The sequence below is a fragment of the Mus musculus genome, chromosome 18 (assembly GCF_000001635.26).
Source record: "Mus musculus strain C57BL/6J chromosome 18, GRCm38.p6 C57BL/6J".
NCBI classification, from domain to species: domain Eukaryota; kingdom Metazoa; phylum Chordata; class Mammalia; order Rodentia; family Muridae; genus Mus; species Mus musculus.
In genome coordinates, this window is record NC_000084.6 from 74,208,769 (window position 1) to 74,222,551 (window position 13,783).

General features: G+C 50.2%; 1 protein-coding gene across 2 annotated transcripts; it reads left to right on the forward strand.

Moving 5' to 3' along the window:
• The first annotated feature begins 7,443 nt into the window (after nt 1–7,443).
• On the forward strand, nt 7,444–12,725 carry Cxxc1 (CXXC finger 1 (PHD domain)). Of its 2 annotated transcripts, none has more exons than NM_001378844.1 (15): nt 7,444–7,714; nt 8,399–8,517; nt 8,621–8,721; nt 8,993–9,228; nt 9,318–9,509; nt 9,861–9,887; nt 9,964–10,209; nt 10,363–10,482; nt 10,615–10,799; nt 11,070–11,277; nt 11,353–11,463; nt 11,589–11,638; nt 11,741–11,837; nt 12,060–12,212; nt 12,291–12,725. In NM_001378844.1, the coding sequence occupies exons 1-15, from the start codon at nt 7,712–7,714 to the stop codon at nt 12,435–12,437; spliced, it is 1,995 nt and encodes a 664-aa protein (NP_001365773.1). In that variant the 5' UTR covers nt 7,444–7,711; the 3' UTR covers nt 12,438–12,725. The 2 variants fall into 2 exon arrangements, with proteins under 2 accessions (NP_001365773.1, NP_083144.1); NM_028868.3 differs by having other exon boundaries at nt 10,363–10,470; nt 12,291–12,723.
• The last annotated feature ends 1,058 nt before the right edge of the window (nt 12,726–13,783 follow it).

A 13,783-nucleotide genomic window follows, 5' to 3' on the forward strand; every position in this document is an offset into this window, starting at 1 on the left:
AGCTCTAGGTCCCCTAGGCCCTGGAACCTTGAATTTAGTTTCTCCTGATGATTAAATGGAGTCTGAGGACAAAATGGTGGTACTTAGAATTCGTTTCTTTAGCTTGTTCCCAACAATACTCTACAAACACCAAATAGACAATTGCAAATATTTATGATATGAAAGAGAAGAGGGAATACTGAGGAGGGAAGGGTTAAGTAGGGATGGGAGAGTGAAAGGGTCAGTCGTAGCCAAGTAAGTATACATGGAATGGGTCGTTAGTCACAGGGACAAAAATGGATACCTAGAGAGAAAAGAACACAGGAAAGTTGAAGAAATAATGTCAGGAAATGTCTCAAAACTTCTAAGATCCAAGAGGTCTATATAGTCAAAGTTCTGTAGAGGAAGAGAACTTATATAATGAATCTTGTCTAGTTTAGGCTTTTGAAACCTCAAATGAAGCCCACTCCCAGTGACACACTTCCTTCAACAAGGCCACAACTCCTAGCAAACAGTGCCACTCCCTATGACTAAATTTGGCCGGGGTGTGGTGGGGGACATGTTTATTCAGTCCACCACATTCCAATCACTGGCCCCAGTAGGTTTGTGATATCGTAATGAAATGTATCCAATCCAACTTCAAAAGTCCCCATAATCTTTCATAGTCTTCTCAACACTGTTTAAAAAGTCCAAAGTTCAAAGTATCCGAGACAAATAGCAATCTCTGAACTGTAACCCCCTGTAAAATAAAAATAAAGAAGAACAGATCACACGCTTCTCACATATAATGACGTAGAATATACATTGCCATTCTAAATGAGGGCATAGTGAAGAAACAGTGAAAGAAAATTGAAATTCAAGATCCATGACTCATACGGCTTGCTAGTTAGGAGGGCTTTTTGGGCCTAGAGCAAAGAACAAAGGCTGTAAAGTCATCCCAGGGACCAACTAGCCATAAAGATAGGGAAGACATACAAGAATGTCCGGACTGGTCCAGCGCCTCCCTATCTCCTGCCCTTCTGACATGGGTTAAATGTTAACCAGATGCTCTGCTGTTACCTTGCTCTTGCACATACAGGTTTGCTGATGTTTAAACTGTCCAATTGTGTGAAGCTGCTCCAATTCTTCCCCTACCCCCACTCTTTTCCTATATAAACCCCTAACTTTTGAGCCTCGTGGTCGACACCTCTGTCTCCTGGGTGAGATATGTGTAGGCCCGGAGCTCCGTCATTAAACTACCTTGTGTGTTTGCAGCAAGACGGTCTCTCGTGATTCTTTAGATGCACGCTATCTCGTGACTCGGGTGGGGGTATCCCCACGGAGGTCTTTCAACAGTAGATCAAAGCAGTACCTAAAACCAGCTGGGAAAAGTCCAAAGTATGCCTCTCCATGTCTGATGTCAAAAATGTTCTTCAAATCTCCATCTCCTTTCAGCTTTTCTGACGGCAACATACTTCTCTCTCCTGAGCTGGTTCTACACCCAGTCTGCAGCTTTTCTTGGCAGGGATTCCATGACTCTGGCATCTCCAACATCTTGGGACCTCTAACCTGATCCCGGATTCACCTGCACAGCTTCACACAGTGGCCTCTCTGGGCCTCTATGCAGAGGCTACCCTGCCACACACATGCCTGGCCTCCCAGCCTAAACCTTGGAGGGCAATTCCACAATCCCCCGCTTGTATCTTGACTCTAAATCCAGAAACATGTGGCTGAAGCTGCCAAATTCTTGTTTTGGGGGCTGGGACGTGGCTCCCTTGTTCAAATACATTTTCATCAGCTTTCTGTCTTCTATGGTTTCCTTCACTGCTTAAACTTTTATTTCAGTCCTTTTTACAGTTCAGAAGCTTAGCTAGGCGAGGTCTTGCCCTGCGGTCACCACCTTATTAGTCTTTTAGCATTAGGCTCTTCCTTAACCTTTTTTTTTTTTTAATCTCCTTGAGTGCTGGATGGAGCCACATTATACTTCCTAGTGCTCCTTTTCTCTTCAAACTGTACTGAGGCAGGCGGATTTCTGAGTTCGAGGCCAGCCTGGTCTACAAAGTGAGTTCCAGGACAGCCAGGGCTACACAGAGAAACCCTGTCTCAAACAAACAAAACAAACAAACAAAAAATTCCTCTTTGCCCCCTTTCATTATAGATCTGCATAAGAGGAATTGCTAATAACCACAGGACAGAGTCAGTACTTCTTGAAATCTCCTCTGCCAACATTAACACACAACTCTTCTATTTACTCTCAGGCTGATTTTTAGCACAAGGAAAAAAGCCAGACATATTCTTTGCCAAAATATCACAAGAACGGCCATTTAATAATCTTCCCCTTTGAAACCTCTGAAGCCAATCTATATTATTCTCAGTCTTCACTAGAATGGCCCCAAAATCCTAGCATTTGAAGCATTCAACTGCTTTCCTAATTCAGAGTACCAACAAGCAGCATGGTCAGGCCTGTCAGAGCAGTACCCTACTTCTTGGAACCAAAGTCTATCTTAGGGACTATTCTATTGTTGTGAAGAGAAAATTACCAAGGTCGACCCTGCTTGCTCTGGCCCAAAGATTTATTTATTATTATATCTAAGTACATTGTCAGGTCTCATTACAGATGGTTGTGAGGCACCACGGGGTGGCTGGGATTTGAACTCAGGACCTTCAGAAGAGCAGTCTGTGCTTTTAACCACTGAGCCATCTCTCCAACCCCTCTCTCACACTCTTTTTTAGTTTGTTTGTTTTGTTTTTCAAGACAGGGTTTCTCTGTAGCCCTGGCTGTCCTGGAACTCACTCTGTAGTCCAGGCTCTCCAGTCCCTCTCTCACTCTTAAAGATGGATCTTATGGAGGCATTTTGTCAGTTGAGGTTCCTTCCTTTCAGGTGACTCTAGCTGTGTCAAGTTAACATAAAACTATCCAGGCTACCCTGTGTCTCAGAGACCTTCAGCGGTGGACTGAAGTGGAAATGTAAGGGTTCTTTGGACAGTCAATTGGATGGTGTTTTGCTGGGGCAAACATTTGAAAGTGGACACAGGTGTGAAAGGCTCAGGCAGACTCGTGACAGAACGTTTCCCTGAAGCAAACATCAAAGAGTGGATGTTCTACTAAAGCAAGCATGTGAAAGGACACGTGATGAAGGATTCTTTGCTAACAACACACATGTATTGGTCCACCTTACACTGCATAGTTGAGCTGCATTTGTCAGGACTCCATAGAGAGAAACACCAAAAAACTAATAGTGGTGTGCTGCAGTTTCTTTGTCGATTCTGAAGACCCAGGCTGATTGGACGTGGGTTCTGAGGCAAGACCCTTGTTGAGGCAAGACCTGTGCTAAGACAAGCCACATGAAGGACACATGATGTCTAGAAGGTATAAATAGGACCCCACAGAGTGATGGAGAGAGAGATTGGCTTGCTGGTACAGCTAGCTGTGCAATGCTTGTGAGACTCTCGTCTTGTCTTCGCTGATCGTTGCTTCCCAGAGAGAGGCACAGCTGAGGACTACTCCTGGAATTCCTCCAGGTCCTTCCTGGTGACTGAAGCAGAGGCTGAGGCCTGACTGTCTCTGCTAGGTTATGTCACTGCTGATACTAACCCGACTCTACCAGACTAAACTGCTGGTGTATCTGTGAAGTGTTTGTGAGTGGATCGGGCCTGTGAACTGTGAACTGAACTGATTTTTAGACAACACAGATGGCAGTTGCTCCAAAGAACCTTTCTGTTGTGTGTAGCTTTTTGCTACACCACCTTAGTTCCAAACAGGTCCTCTTTCCCCATATCCTTTCTTTTCCACTACCTCTGGTGGGTGGTGGGCTACAAGGGAAGTTAAAGCATTTAAGAACCATCTTTTAAAATTAAAATTGCAGTAGACATGCAATGTCAAAGTGTAAGCTGAATAAACTTTCTCTTCCATAGCTTGTGTTTTGGTCGTGGTTGTTTCATTGCAACAATAGAAACCCTAAGACACAGGGTTTCTGAGAAATGCAGGGTGTCAGCTTTGTGTTTCCTCATGGCCACCAGGCCTAGCTAAGCTCTGATAGCCATTCAAGGCTGTCTACAGCTGTGCTGCCATCTTAGGGCCCAGCTTTGTGACATAGTCGGCGCCTGGAACCCAACTGGAGTCCTCTGTAAGAAGAAACAGTTACAACTGCTGAGCCACTTCTCCAACCTCACAATCAAACTTGTAAAATAGAATCTTGAAGAAAGCAAAACAAGTAACTGGAATAAACCCCACCTGAAGGCAGCCAATCAGAAGCTGCCCCAATACCCGGTCTCCTGCAAGGGCCGTGAGTCAGCATGTTTCCAGGCCCAGCAAAGGTTCTGCAAAGTCCCCAGAGCCCCAGCCAATCCCAGAGACACCCAATAGCTGACCGACCAATCAAGTGAAAGGACATCTACCCCCACCCCGCAATTCCCTGATTCGGCTTTAAATTATGCCTGTGAAGCACACTGTGTCTTCGATTCTGATAGTTGGTGAACCCCTGCATGCTGGATTTCTGCAGAATAAACACTCGTTGCTGCTGGATACTATTTGAGTCTGGGTTATCACTCTTCAGTGAATCGTGGGCCCTTGCAAAAGCAAATAACTCAAAGCAAGTTAAGTCTACAACGTTTCTTCAGGTTTTCCTCTTTCTCATTTTTCCTGTTAATTCCACAACCTGCAGGGGGATTGTCAAGTCAGGAATAAGTATGAAGCTATGTTAACATTTGTTGCAATTTTATTTAGAATACCATTTGAAAATGTTCTGTCAGTTTAAAAGTCAGGTGTCTCATACAATGGTGTGCAGAAAAGAGAAACACCAATTTTAGTTGTCCAGATTAAGTATTGGGATATGGCTGTGAAGGAGTGAAGGATTTAGTTTCTCTTTCTTTTTCTTTCTCTTTCTCTTTCTCTCTCTCTCTCTCTCTCTCTCTCTCTCTCTCTCTCTCATCTCTCTCTCTTCTCCCTCCCTCTCTCCCCCCCCCTCTCTCTCTCTCTCTCACACACACACACACACACACACACACACACACACACACACACAGCTGGGGACACGGTCAGTTGTAGGATGCTTGCCTGCAATGTGAACCCTGAATCTCTGGGTTCAATCCTCAACACCCTAGCACATGCCTCTTATCCTAGCACTCTGGAGGTGCTAGGTCCCCACGCCTTAATGCAACTGACACCAAAATAAAAACACCATTCAGGTCTCGGAACCCAACATTAACAAAGACCTAGTCCCCGTGCCAAAACAGAAACAAAGGCTAAGTCATTGGTTCCGGGGTGTGTCTCGGAAAGTTCCTAAAAGTGCTAACCTTGCTTTTGGCCTCTGTAGTACTGCTTCTTGCCAACTAGTCTTGCTAACTAGTCTTGTTAACTACAGTGTGTCAACCTGGAATGTGGTTTGTGTGCTTAAAAGACCAACAGCAGTGAGGTGTGGGGCCTACATGATTTGGGAAAGTCTCTTTCAGCCACCGGCAGTAAACAGACGTTCTAGTCAACTTTAAGAATGTCTGTGTATGATCTCTGGTGGACTTACCATGTGCCGGAGGTGGAAGTTTAAAGTCATCCTGGGCTAAAGAGTCTATCTCAAAAAAGCCTAACAAAGCAGAAAAAGAAATGCATAAAGTGTGGCATGCTGTGACATTATTCTGCAGCTTATAGAGCTAAGGAAAAAAAATTGAAGTTAGTTTAAGAATTATTATCTTTTTGCCCAGTGGTGGTAGCACACACCTAATACCAACACTCAGGAGGCAGAGGCAGAGATGCAGAGGCAGAGATGCAGAGGCAGAGATGCAGAGGCAGAGAGGCAGAGGCAGAGAGGCAGAGGCAGAGAGGCAGAGGCATCAAGGTCAGCCTGATCTAGAGTGAATTCCAGCATAGCCAAGGCTGTACCTAAACCCTGACTTGAGATAAAAAAGAATTATGAGTTTGTAATTTTTTTAAAAAAATTAAGTCTACGTGTGTAGTCATTCATGTTTGTGTGCGCACAGTGCCCTTGGAGACCAGAAGAGGGAGTAGGCTTCCGCTGGAGCCTGATTTAGTGTTGTGAGCTGCCTGATGTGGGAACTGAATTCATGCCCTCTGCAAGAACACTCTTAGTCCCTGAGCTCTCCCTAGACCTCCCTGTTTGTCCTCTCACCCCTCCTTCCTTCCCCTCCCGTGTGGTGTGTGTGTGTGTTACTTTACTCCAGCTATAGCTTTAGTGTGGAAGTCAAAAACCACTAAACATGCTGTTGTCAGTCCCCACCTCCCGTCCTCCTGTATGAGTTCTGGGAATAGAATTCTGGTTGCCAGGCTGGGCTACTTTACTGGCTAAGCCATCTCACTGGCTCTACGAATTCTTACCATTATTTGTTTTTGTAACACTAGGAGTTAAACTAAGGCCCTGCATGCTTTTACTCGGGAATTATTGGACCTGGCACCTCGTTTTCATTTCAGGGCTATGGAAATAAAACTGCGAAAGAACTGGCTTTGTTGTTGTTGTTTTCTGAGACAGAGTTTCTCTGTGTAGCCCTGGCTGTCCTGGAACTCACTCTGTAGACCAGGCTGGCCTCAAACTCAGAAATCCACCTGCCTCTGCCTCCCAAGTGCTGGGATTAAAGGCGTAGGCCACCACTGCCCGGTAGTACTGGCTTTTATGAGCTAGCTACACACCCATTTCTTTTCTTTTTCTCTGTTTTCTTTTTTCTTTTTTTCCCTTTCCCATCCTCCTATATCACCAATAGGGCTTCAAAATTGTCCAAGCTGGACTTGAACTCCAGGCAGACCTTGTTAATTTGCATCCTCTAACTCCAGCCCCAGCAGTGATGGTATTACCAGCACGTGCCACCATGACTAAGAAGTTAATTTTTTTTTTAAAATCAGATGTGAGCGCGCATGATTTTAACCTCAGTACCTGAGAGTGAGAGGCAGGTGGATTTCTGTGAGTTTGAGGAAGGCCTGGTCTACACAGTGAGTTGAAGCACAGCTGGGACTAGAGAGGCGCTGTCAAAAAAAAAAAAAAAAAAAAAAGCGAGAAAGAGATCTAGCTGAAAATCACGATGGGAGAGAATCATGATGGGGGAGGCAGATCAAAGTGGAGAAACAACTGGTGCACGTACTGACACCGCATTCATTTTCCCTCCGGAGGCCTGGCATCCCATTGATAAGCATCATTGAAGGGTAAATAGTTGGTTGCAGGAATGAAGGAATGAATGAGACACATATAGGCAGTAACAGGATTATCTTGTCTGTGGCAGCAGCAGTCTCTGTACGGAGTCAAACATCCAGATGGCCACGCCCTTCGGAAGCCGCGATCCGGAAGCTACTATTTGTTGCCTAGGAACGCACGGAGTCCGCCTGATGACGCTCAGCGGCTGACGACGTCTGCGTCGCAACGTCGAAGCAAATGCGGCCATATTGCCCTCTGGCGGCCACCGTACGGACTTGGCTGACAAGGTGGCGGCGCGCTCGGAGGACCTGAACTGTAGGCGCGGCCATGCTTCCCGGAACGTATGGTCTCCGCTGTCTTACGGACTCGATGGTCAAGATGGCGGCGACAGAGAGACCTTCGCGGCTCTAGGTGGGAGACCTATTTGTTTGCCGCTAAAGCCGTCGCGCCGGGCGTGAGGAGTTAAAGAGTGCGGGGCCGCGGAGGCGGGACCAGTGGCGGAAGTAGTTGCGGGCGCCTTTGCGGGCGCCTTTGCTCCCGCCGCGGACGCTGCCGGGGAGCTCGTTCGGCTTCGCGGGTTGTTGCACGGGGTCCAGAGCGGGCGCTCTGTGAGCGGAGATATGGTGAGTACCGGGTCGGATCGGGGTTCAGAGGCAGAGGTCGGGGGGACTGAAAACCGCTGCCTGTTGGCAGGCGCACGGGGTCCCCGGCGAGCTGTGTGCCCAGTCTCCGGGCCGGTGAGTGAGGTTGGGGGTGAACCATCTGTGAGTTCTTTGATGATCCGTTGTAGGTTGGGGAGGGGACGGGACCCCATCGTGGAAGTTCAGTGGGACTCCAGATGGCAGTTTGGTGGGAAACCTTCACGCGAAGTTCCTTCGCCAGAGAGATAAGGACTTGGCCACGAATGTATTTGCACAGGCTCTGGAGAACCGTCATCGGGGGTGGGGTCTATGAGCTAAGTTGTAGACACTTGTGGGAAGCCGGCATGGGACGACAGCTGGATAAATTAAGTGCTATCTGAGTAGAACTCTTTAAGGGGGACACAGTGTGGTAAGTGTATGTGATGAGCAGTCAGCGTGACAGGATGCTTGACAGGATGGGTGTGTGTGATGGGAGGGTCCGAGTGATGGAGTAGCGTTTAGGCAAAGTAATGAGGCCCAGGGTTAGGTTTGGAAGAGGGTCTGGGTGAACTAGAGTGGAAAGGCTAATGGGAAGTTCAAAGACACAGTTGGAATTTGTGGTGAGTCGTGGTGGGGCTGTAAGTCGGGAGGGGGACTAAGGAGCCATTGTGGGGGTGGGTCTCACAGGAAGGAGATGGCTCAGACCTGGAACCTCCGGATGCCGGGGACGACAGCAAGTCTGAGAATGGGGAGAACGCTCCCATCTACTGCATCTGTCGCAAACCGGACATCAATTGCTTCATGATGTGAGTCGGGGAGAAAAGGGGCGCGGGCTGATGGCTGGTGGGGATGGGGCCCCCTGAGGAGGCGTACCCCTCACGTCTCTACCACTTGCTCTGTCATATGCAGTGGATGTGACAACTGCAACGAGTGGTTCCATGGAGACTGCATCCGGATCACTGAGAAGATGGCCAAGGCCATCCGGGAATGGTACTGTCGGGAGTGCCGAGGTGAGGCCTGTGCGTGGGAATTGGGCTCCGAGAGATGAAGAGGAGCCATCATGGGAGGGATCCTGGGTAATGATGGTGTGCTGTTTGGCCAGAATGATGAATTGGAAAGTCAGGTCCAATTCTAGCAGTTGTGAAGGATCCCAAAGGAAAGGGCAGCTCTCTCCTGTAGCATGAGCCAGACAGGTTGGCGGGGCAGGAAAAGAGAAAGAGGTTCTAGGACCATTCAGATCCCTCCCACAAACCCACCCTGGCCCCACTCTTTGCCTCACAGAGAAGGACCCGAAGCTGGAGATTCGTTACCGCCACAAAAAGTGCCGGGAGAGGGATGGCAGTGAGCGGGCCGGCAGTGAGCCCCGGGATGAGGGAGGAGGGCGCAAGAGGCCGGCTTCAGATCCAGAGCTGCAGCGCCGGGCAGGGTCAGGGACAGGGGTTGGGGCCATGCTTGCTCGGGGCTCTGCTTCCCCCCACAAATCTTCTCCACAGCCCTTGGTGGCCACACCTAGCCAGGTGAGTAGCTGCAGTGCTTGGGGTTGGGGGAAAGTTCGGCTTTGGGCCTCATCTCTGTCCTGAGCTCTACCCTGGATGTTGTCTCCTAGCACCACCACCAACAGCAGCAGCAGCAGCAGCAGCAAATCAAACGATCAGCTCGGATGTGTGGTGAGTGCGAGGCCTGCCGACGCACTGAGGACTGTGGCCACTGTGACTTCTGCCGTGACATGAAGAAGTTTGGGGGCCCCAACAAGATCCGGCAGAAGTGCCGGCTTCGTCAGTGTCAGCTGCGGGCACGGGTGAGCATGGACAGAGCTGGGCAAGATCAGATAGGGGAGCATGGGCTGGAGGCCCAAGTAGGGCGGCTTGAGCTACAAATGAGAAAGTGTAGGTGGGGGTGGAGCTTGGTTGTGTCTAGGCGGGTGGGAGGGGCCTAGCAAGTTCAGATGACAGCTCTGGAGGGGACTGGATAGATTTACGTTGTCTGGCATGCCAGGGCACAGCGGGGTAGGATGGAGCCTATCTTTGTGGTGTGGGGAGGGATGAAACTACCTTTGTTAGACAGGCAAGGCAAGGATAAGTAGATGGGGCTAGGACAGGGCGGCCCTCCATTTTCCTGGGGCTGACCTAGGCCTTCCTCCTGCGCACAGGAATCGTACAAGTACTTCCCTTCCTCGGTGAGTCCAGCCCCCCAGGGCGGGGCAGGGCTGCGGGCAGGGCGGTCAGGGCCAGTCCTGAGATTCTGCCCCGCAGCTCTCGCCGGTGACACCCTCAGAGGCCCTGCCAAGGCCCCGCCGGCCACCACCCACTCAACAGCAGCCACAGCAGTCCCAGAAGCTGGGGCGTATTCGTGAAGATGAGGGGACAGTGTTGTCATCAGTGGTTAAGGAGCCACCAGAGGCTACAGCAACACCTGAGCCACTTTCAGATGAGGACCTAGCACTGGACCCCGATCTGTACCAGGACTTCTGTGCTGGGGCCTTTGATGATCACGGCCTAGTGAGTGACAGGCTCCTTCTGTGGTGGGGGAGGGAGGGGAGAAGGCGAGGCTGCAGAGTGGGACTGGAACAGAGGGGAACAGGCTGCTTGGGAACTGAGCGGGTGGGCGTGGCCCTGAGGTGTCAGGTGGGTCAGTGCACTCCCTGCTTGCAGCCCTGGATGAGCGATGCAGAAGAGTCCCCGTTCCTGGATCCTGCACTGAGGAAGCGGGCGGTGAAGGTGAAGCACGTGAAGCGCCGGGAGAAGAAGTCCGAGAAGAAGGTGATGGAGAGGGTAAAGCGGGTGTCAGAGGAAGAGGCTGGCACAGGGAGGGAGATGGAGACAGAGCCAGACATGTGCGGTGGCAAGGCAGCCAGGGTCTGAGGCTGACCTCTGTTGAACCCTGACATGAGTCTTGCCCTCTAGAAGGAGGAGAGGTACAAACGGCATCGACAGAAGCAGAAACATAAAGACAAATGGAAACACCCAGAGAGGGCTGATGCCAAGGACCCTGCATCTCTCCCGCAGTGCCTGGGGCCTGGCTGTGTGCGGGCTGCCCAGCCTGGGTCCAAGTATTGTTCAGATGACTGTGGCATGAAGCTGGCAGCCAAGTGAGTCTCCCAGGGCACTGAAGGGGGTCAGGAAGGAAAGTGAGGGTATGGCCAGACTTCCCTCCATATAGCTACAGTCAGTTGTCTATGTACTAGTCAGTCAAACATCGGTACGGGAAGCCGCCATTCACTCACCATCTGCCCCTCCCGCTCCCTTCGGTCACTCAGCCTTGCAGCTGTTCAGGTGGCCCATCCTTGTTCCCTGTCCCTTGGTCAGCTCACTCACTGCTTCTGGTGCCTCTCTGCCCGCACTTCACTCTCTCCCTTCAGCCGAATCTATGAGATCCTCCCCCAGCGCATCCAGCAGTGGCAGCAAAGCCCCTGCATCGCTGAAGAGCACGGCAAGAAGCTACTTGAGCGGATCCGCCGTGAGCAGCAGAGCGCCCGCACCCGCCTTCAGGAAATGGAGCGCAGATTCCACGAGCTTGAGGCCATCATTCTTCGCGCTAAGCAGCAAGCTGTGCGAGAGGATGAGGAGGTAAAGAGGCCGTAGAGTGGGCAGGACCCAGTACGAAGTCCTGCCTAGCCTCATCCTGCCTTTCAACCTATGCAGAACAACGAGAACGACAGTGATGACACAGATCTGCAGATCTTCTGCGTCTCCTGCGGGCATCCCATCAACCCACGAGTTGCCTTGCGTCACATGGAACGTTGCTATGCTAAGGTCAGGAGGCCGTCCTAAGAAAGTGGAAAGTTCAGGGGTGTCTGTGGGCCCACAGGGGACAGATTTGTTGCTTGGGTGGCATGAAAGGGCGCCCAAAGTCCTTTTCTTTGTGTTCATCCCTGTAGTATGAGAGCCAGACGTCTTTTGGGTCCATGTACCCCACACGCATCGAGGGGTGAGTGAGGCTGCCATGTGGAGTTAGGAGAAGGGTGGCTGGGGTGGGGCCTTGGACGTGGGCCTGGAGCTACTCAAGGCCACCCTCCTGCTGACCTCCCAGGGCTACCCGACTCTTCTGTGATGTCTACAATCCTCAGAGCAAGACATATTGTAAGCGGCTCCAGGTGCTGTGTCCTGAGCACTCCCGGGACCCCAAAGTAAGGTTTCTCCTCAAACCCTCTGCATACTGTTCTCCCCTGCTCCATGTCGCACATCCGTTTGTTCTTTTCCTCCTTCTTCCTTCCTTCTCTTCCTGTCAGCTCCGCCCTCCCTTTACTGTTTAGCCATCTCCCATTCCTACCCTTTTGTCTCCTTTTCACTCTCCTTCAGATCCTCCACTCCTCCTCCCCTAGCCACACCGACTCTTGGTGTCTCTGCAGGTGCCAGCTGATGAGGTCTGTGGGTGTCCACTTGTACGTGATGTCTTTGAGCTCACAGGTGACTTCTGCCGCCTGCCCAAGCGCCAGTGTAATCGCCATTATTGCTGGGAGAAGCTTCGGCGTGCAGAAGTGGACTTGGAGCGCGTGCGGGTGGTAGGTGTAACCCTGGGTGTGACCAGAGTCCCGGGCTCCAGGGGCTGCTTCTCATGCTTCCTTCCATTTCCTTGGCAGTGGTACAAGCTGGACGAGCTCTTTGAGCAGGAACGTAATGTACGCACAGCCATGACCAACAGAGCAGGGCTACTTGCCCTGATGCTTCACCAAACGATCCAACACGATCCACTCACTACCGACCTTCGCTCTAGTGCCGACCGCTGACTTCACCAGCCCAGAGCCTCTCGGCCCTGCATTCAGTTAGGGGAGAGGCCCTGCATTGCCAGCTGTCCGTTCCTCCATTCATCTGTTTCTTCTGCTGCCCTTAGTTTGATCCTCACCATCCACGTTTTGGCTTCCGTTTGCCCTTATCAAAGGGTCTCTGCTTTCCCTTTGTCACCGTCTGTCTCCTCTTTCCATAGTCAGGGCTGGGGTGAGACTCAAACTTACTCATCCTTGCCTATACCCACCCCCCAAAAACAGGTTTTATTAATAAAAAATGTGAAGAACCAACAAGGCTCTCTCTCAATAGTCTCCATTGTCAGTTGTCCCAACCCCTGGACAAGGTAGAGGGAGGTAGCATAGCTGTGCTCCAGACAGGCTGCGGTAAATGTGCAGGCTGGGAGTATTGAGCTGACCCATCCTGTCCTCCCTTTGGCTGAGTCTGACCTCACTGAGGAAAATCCAGTAGTCTGTACTCCAGCCCCTATCTTGGTATAACGGTATCCTGTCTGCATTGCTAAGCAGGCCGTGGTGAGTGAGGCTTGGGAGAATGGTTGTGTGAAGCACACAAAATGGAGTCAGCTAAAGCAAAATGGGGCCAGCTTGGTTTATTCCCCACTGGTCTTACGTAAGCCAGAGCATTGACTCATTGTCTCTGGGTGGCTCAGAGTTGTACTAGGCCCTTATGAGCAAGGCTATTAGTTGCTGAACGAAGTTTAACTACCAGTTGGTTAAAGCTGGAGGAGTAGAAGTCTAGTTGGAGAATGGGGGAAATTTGAGACCCGTATATAAGGACTACAGTCAAACCAACAATGAGACCAGGAACTATTGCTCTCTCTTCTGATGTTTATTTAGATTTTCTTTGACCTTTTTAAAATTGTTTTAGGGCTAGAGAGATGGCTCAGCAGTTAAGAGCACTGACTCTTCTTCCAGAGGTCCTGAGTTCAATTCCCAGCAACCACATGGTGGCTCACAACCATCTGTAATGGGATCTGATGCCCTCTTCTAGTGTGTCTGAAGACTGTGACAGTATATTCACATATATAAAATAAATAAACCTTAAAAATAGAATTTAGCTGGGCAGTGGTGGCATGCGCCTTTAATCCCAGCACTTGGGAGGCAGAGGCAGGCAGATTTCTGAGTTCGAGGCCAGCCTGGTCTACAAAGTGAGTTCCAGGACAGCCAGGGCTACACAGAGAAACCCTGTCTCCAAAAATCAAAAAAAAAAAACAAAAAAAAAAAACGTCTTAAATGAGGACTGATGGATATACCTCCATAGAAACAACTAGCTTTTCCCAAGAATACACATAGATCCCCAAAACATACATAGTAAGTATAGCCCCCTCCAA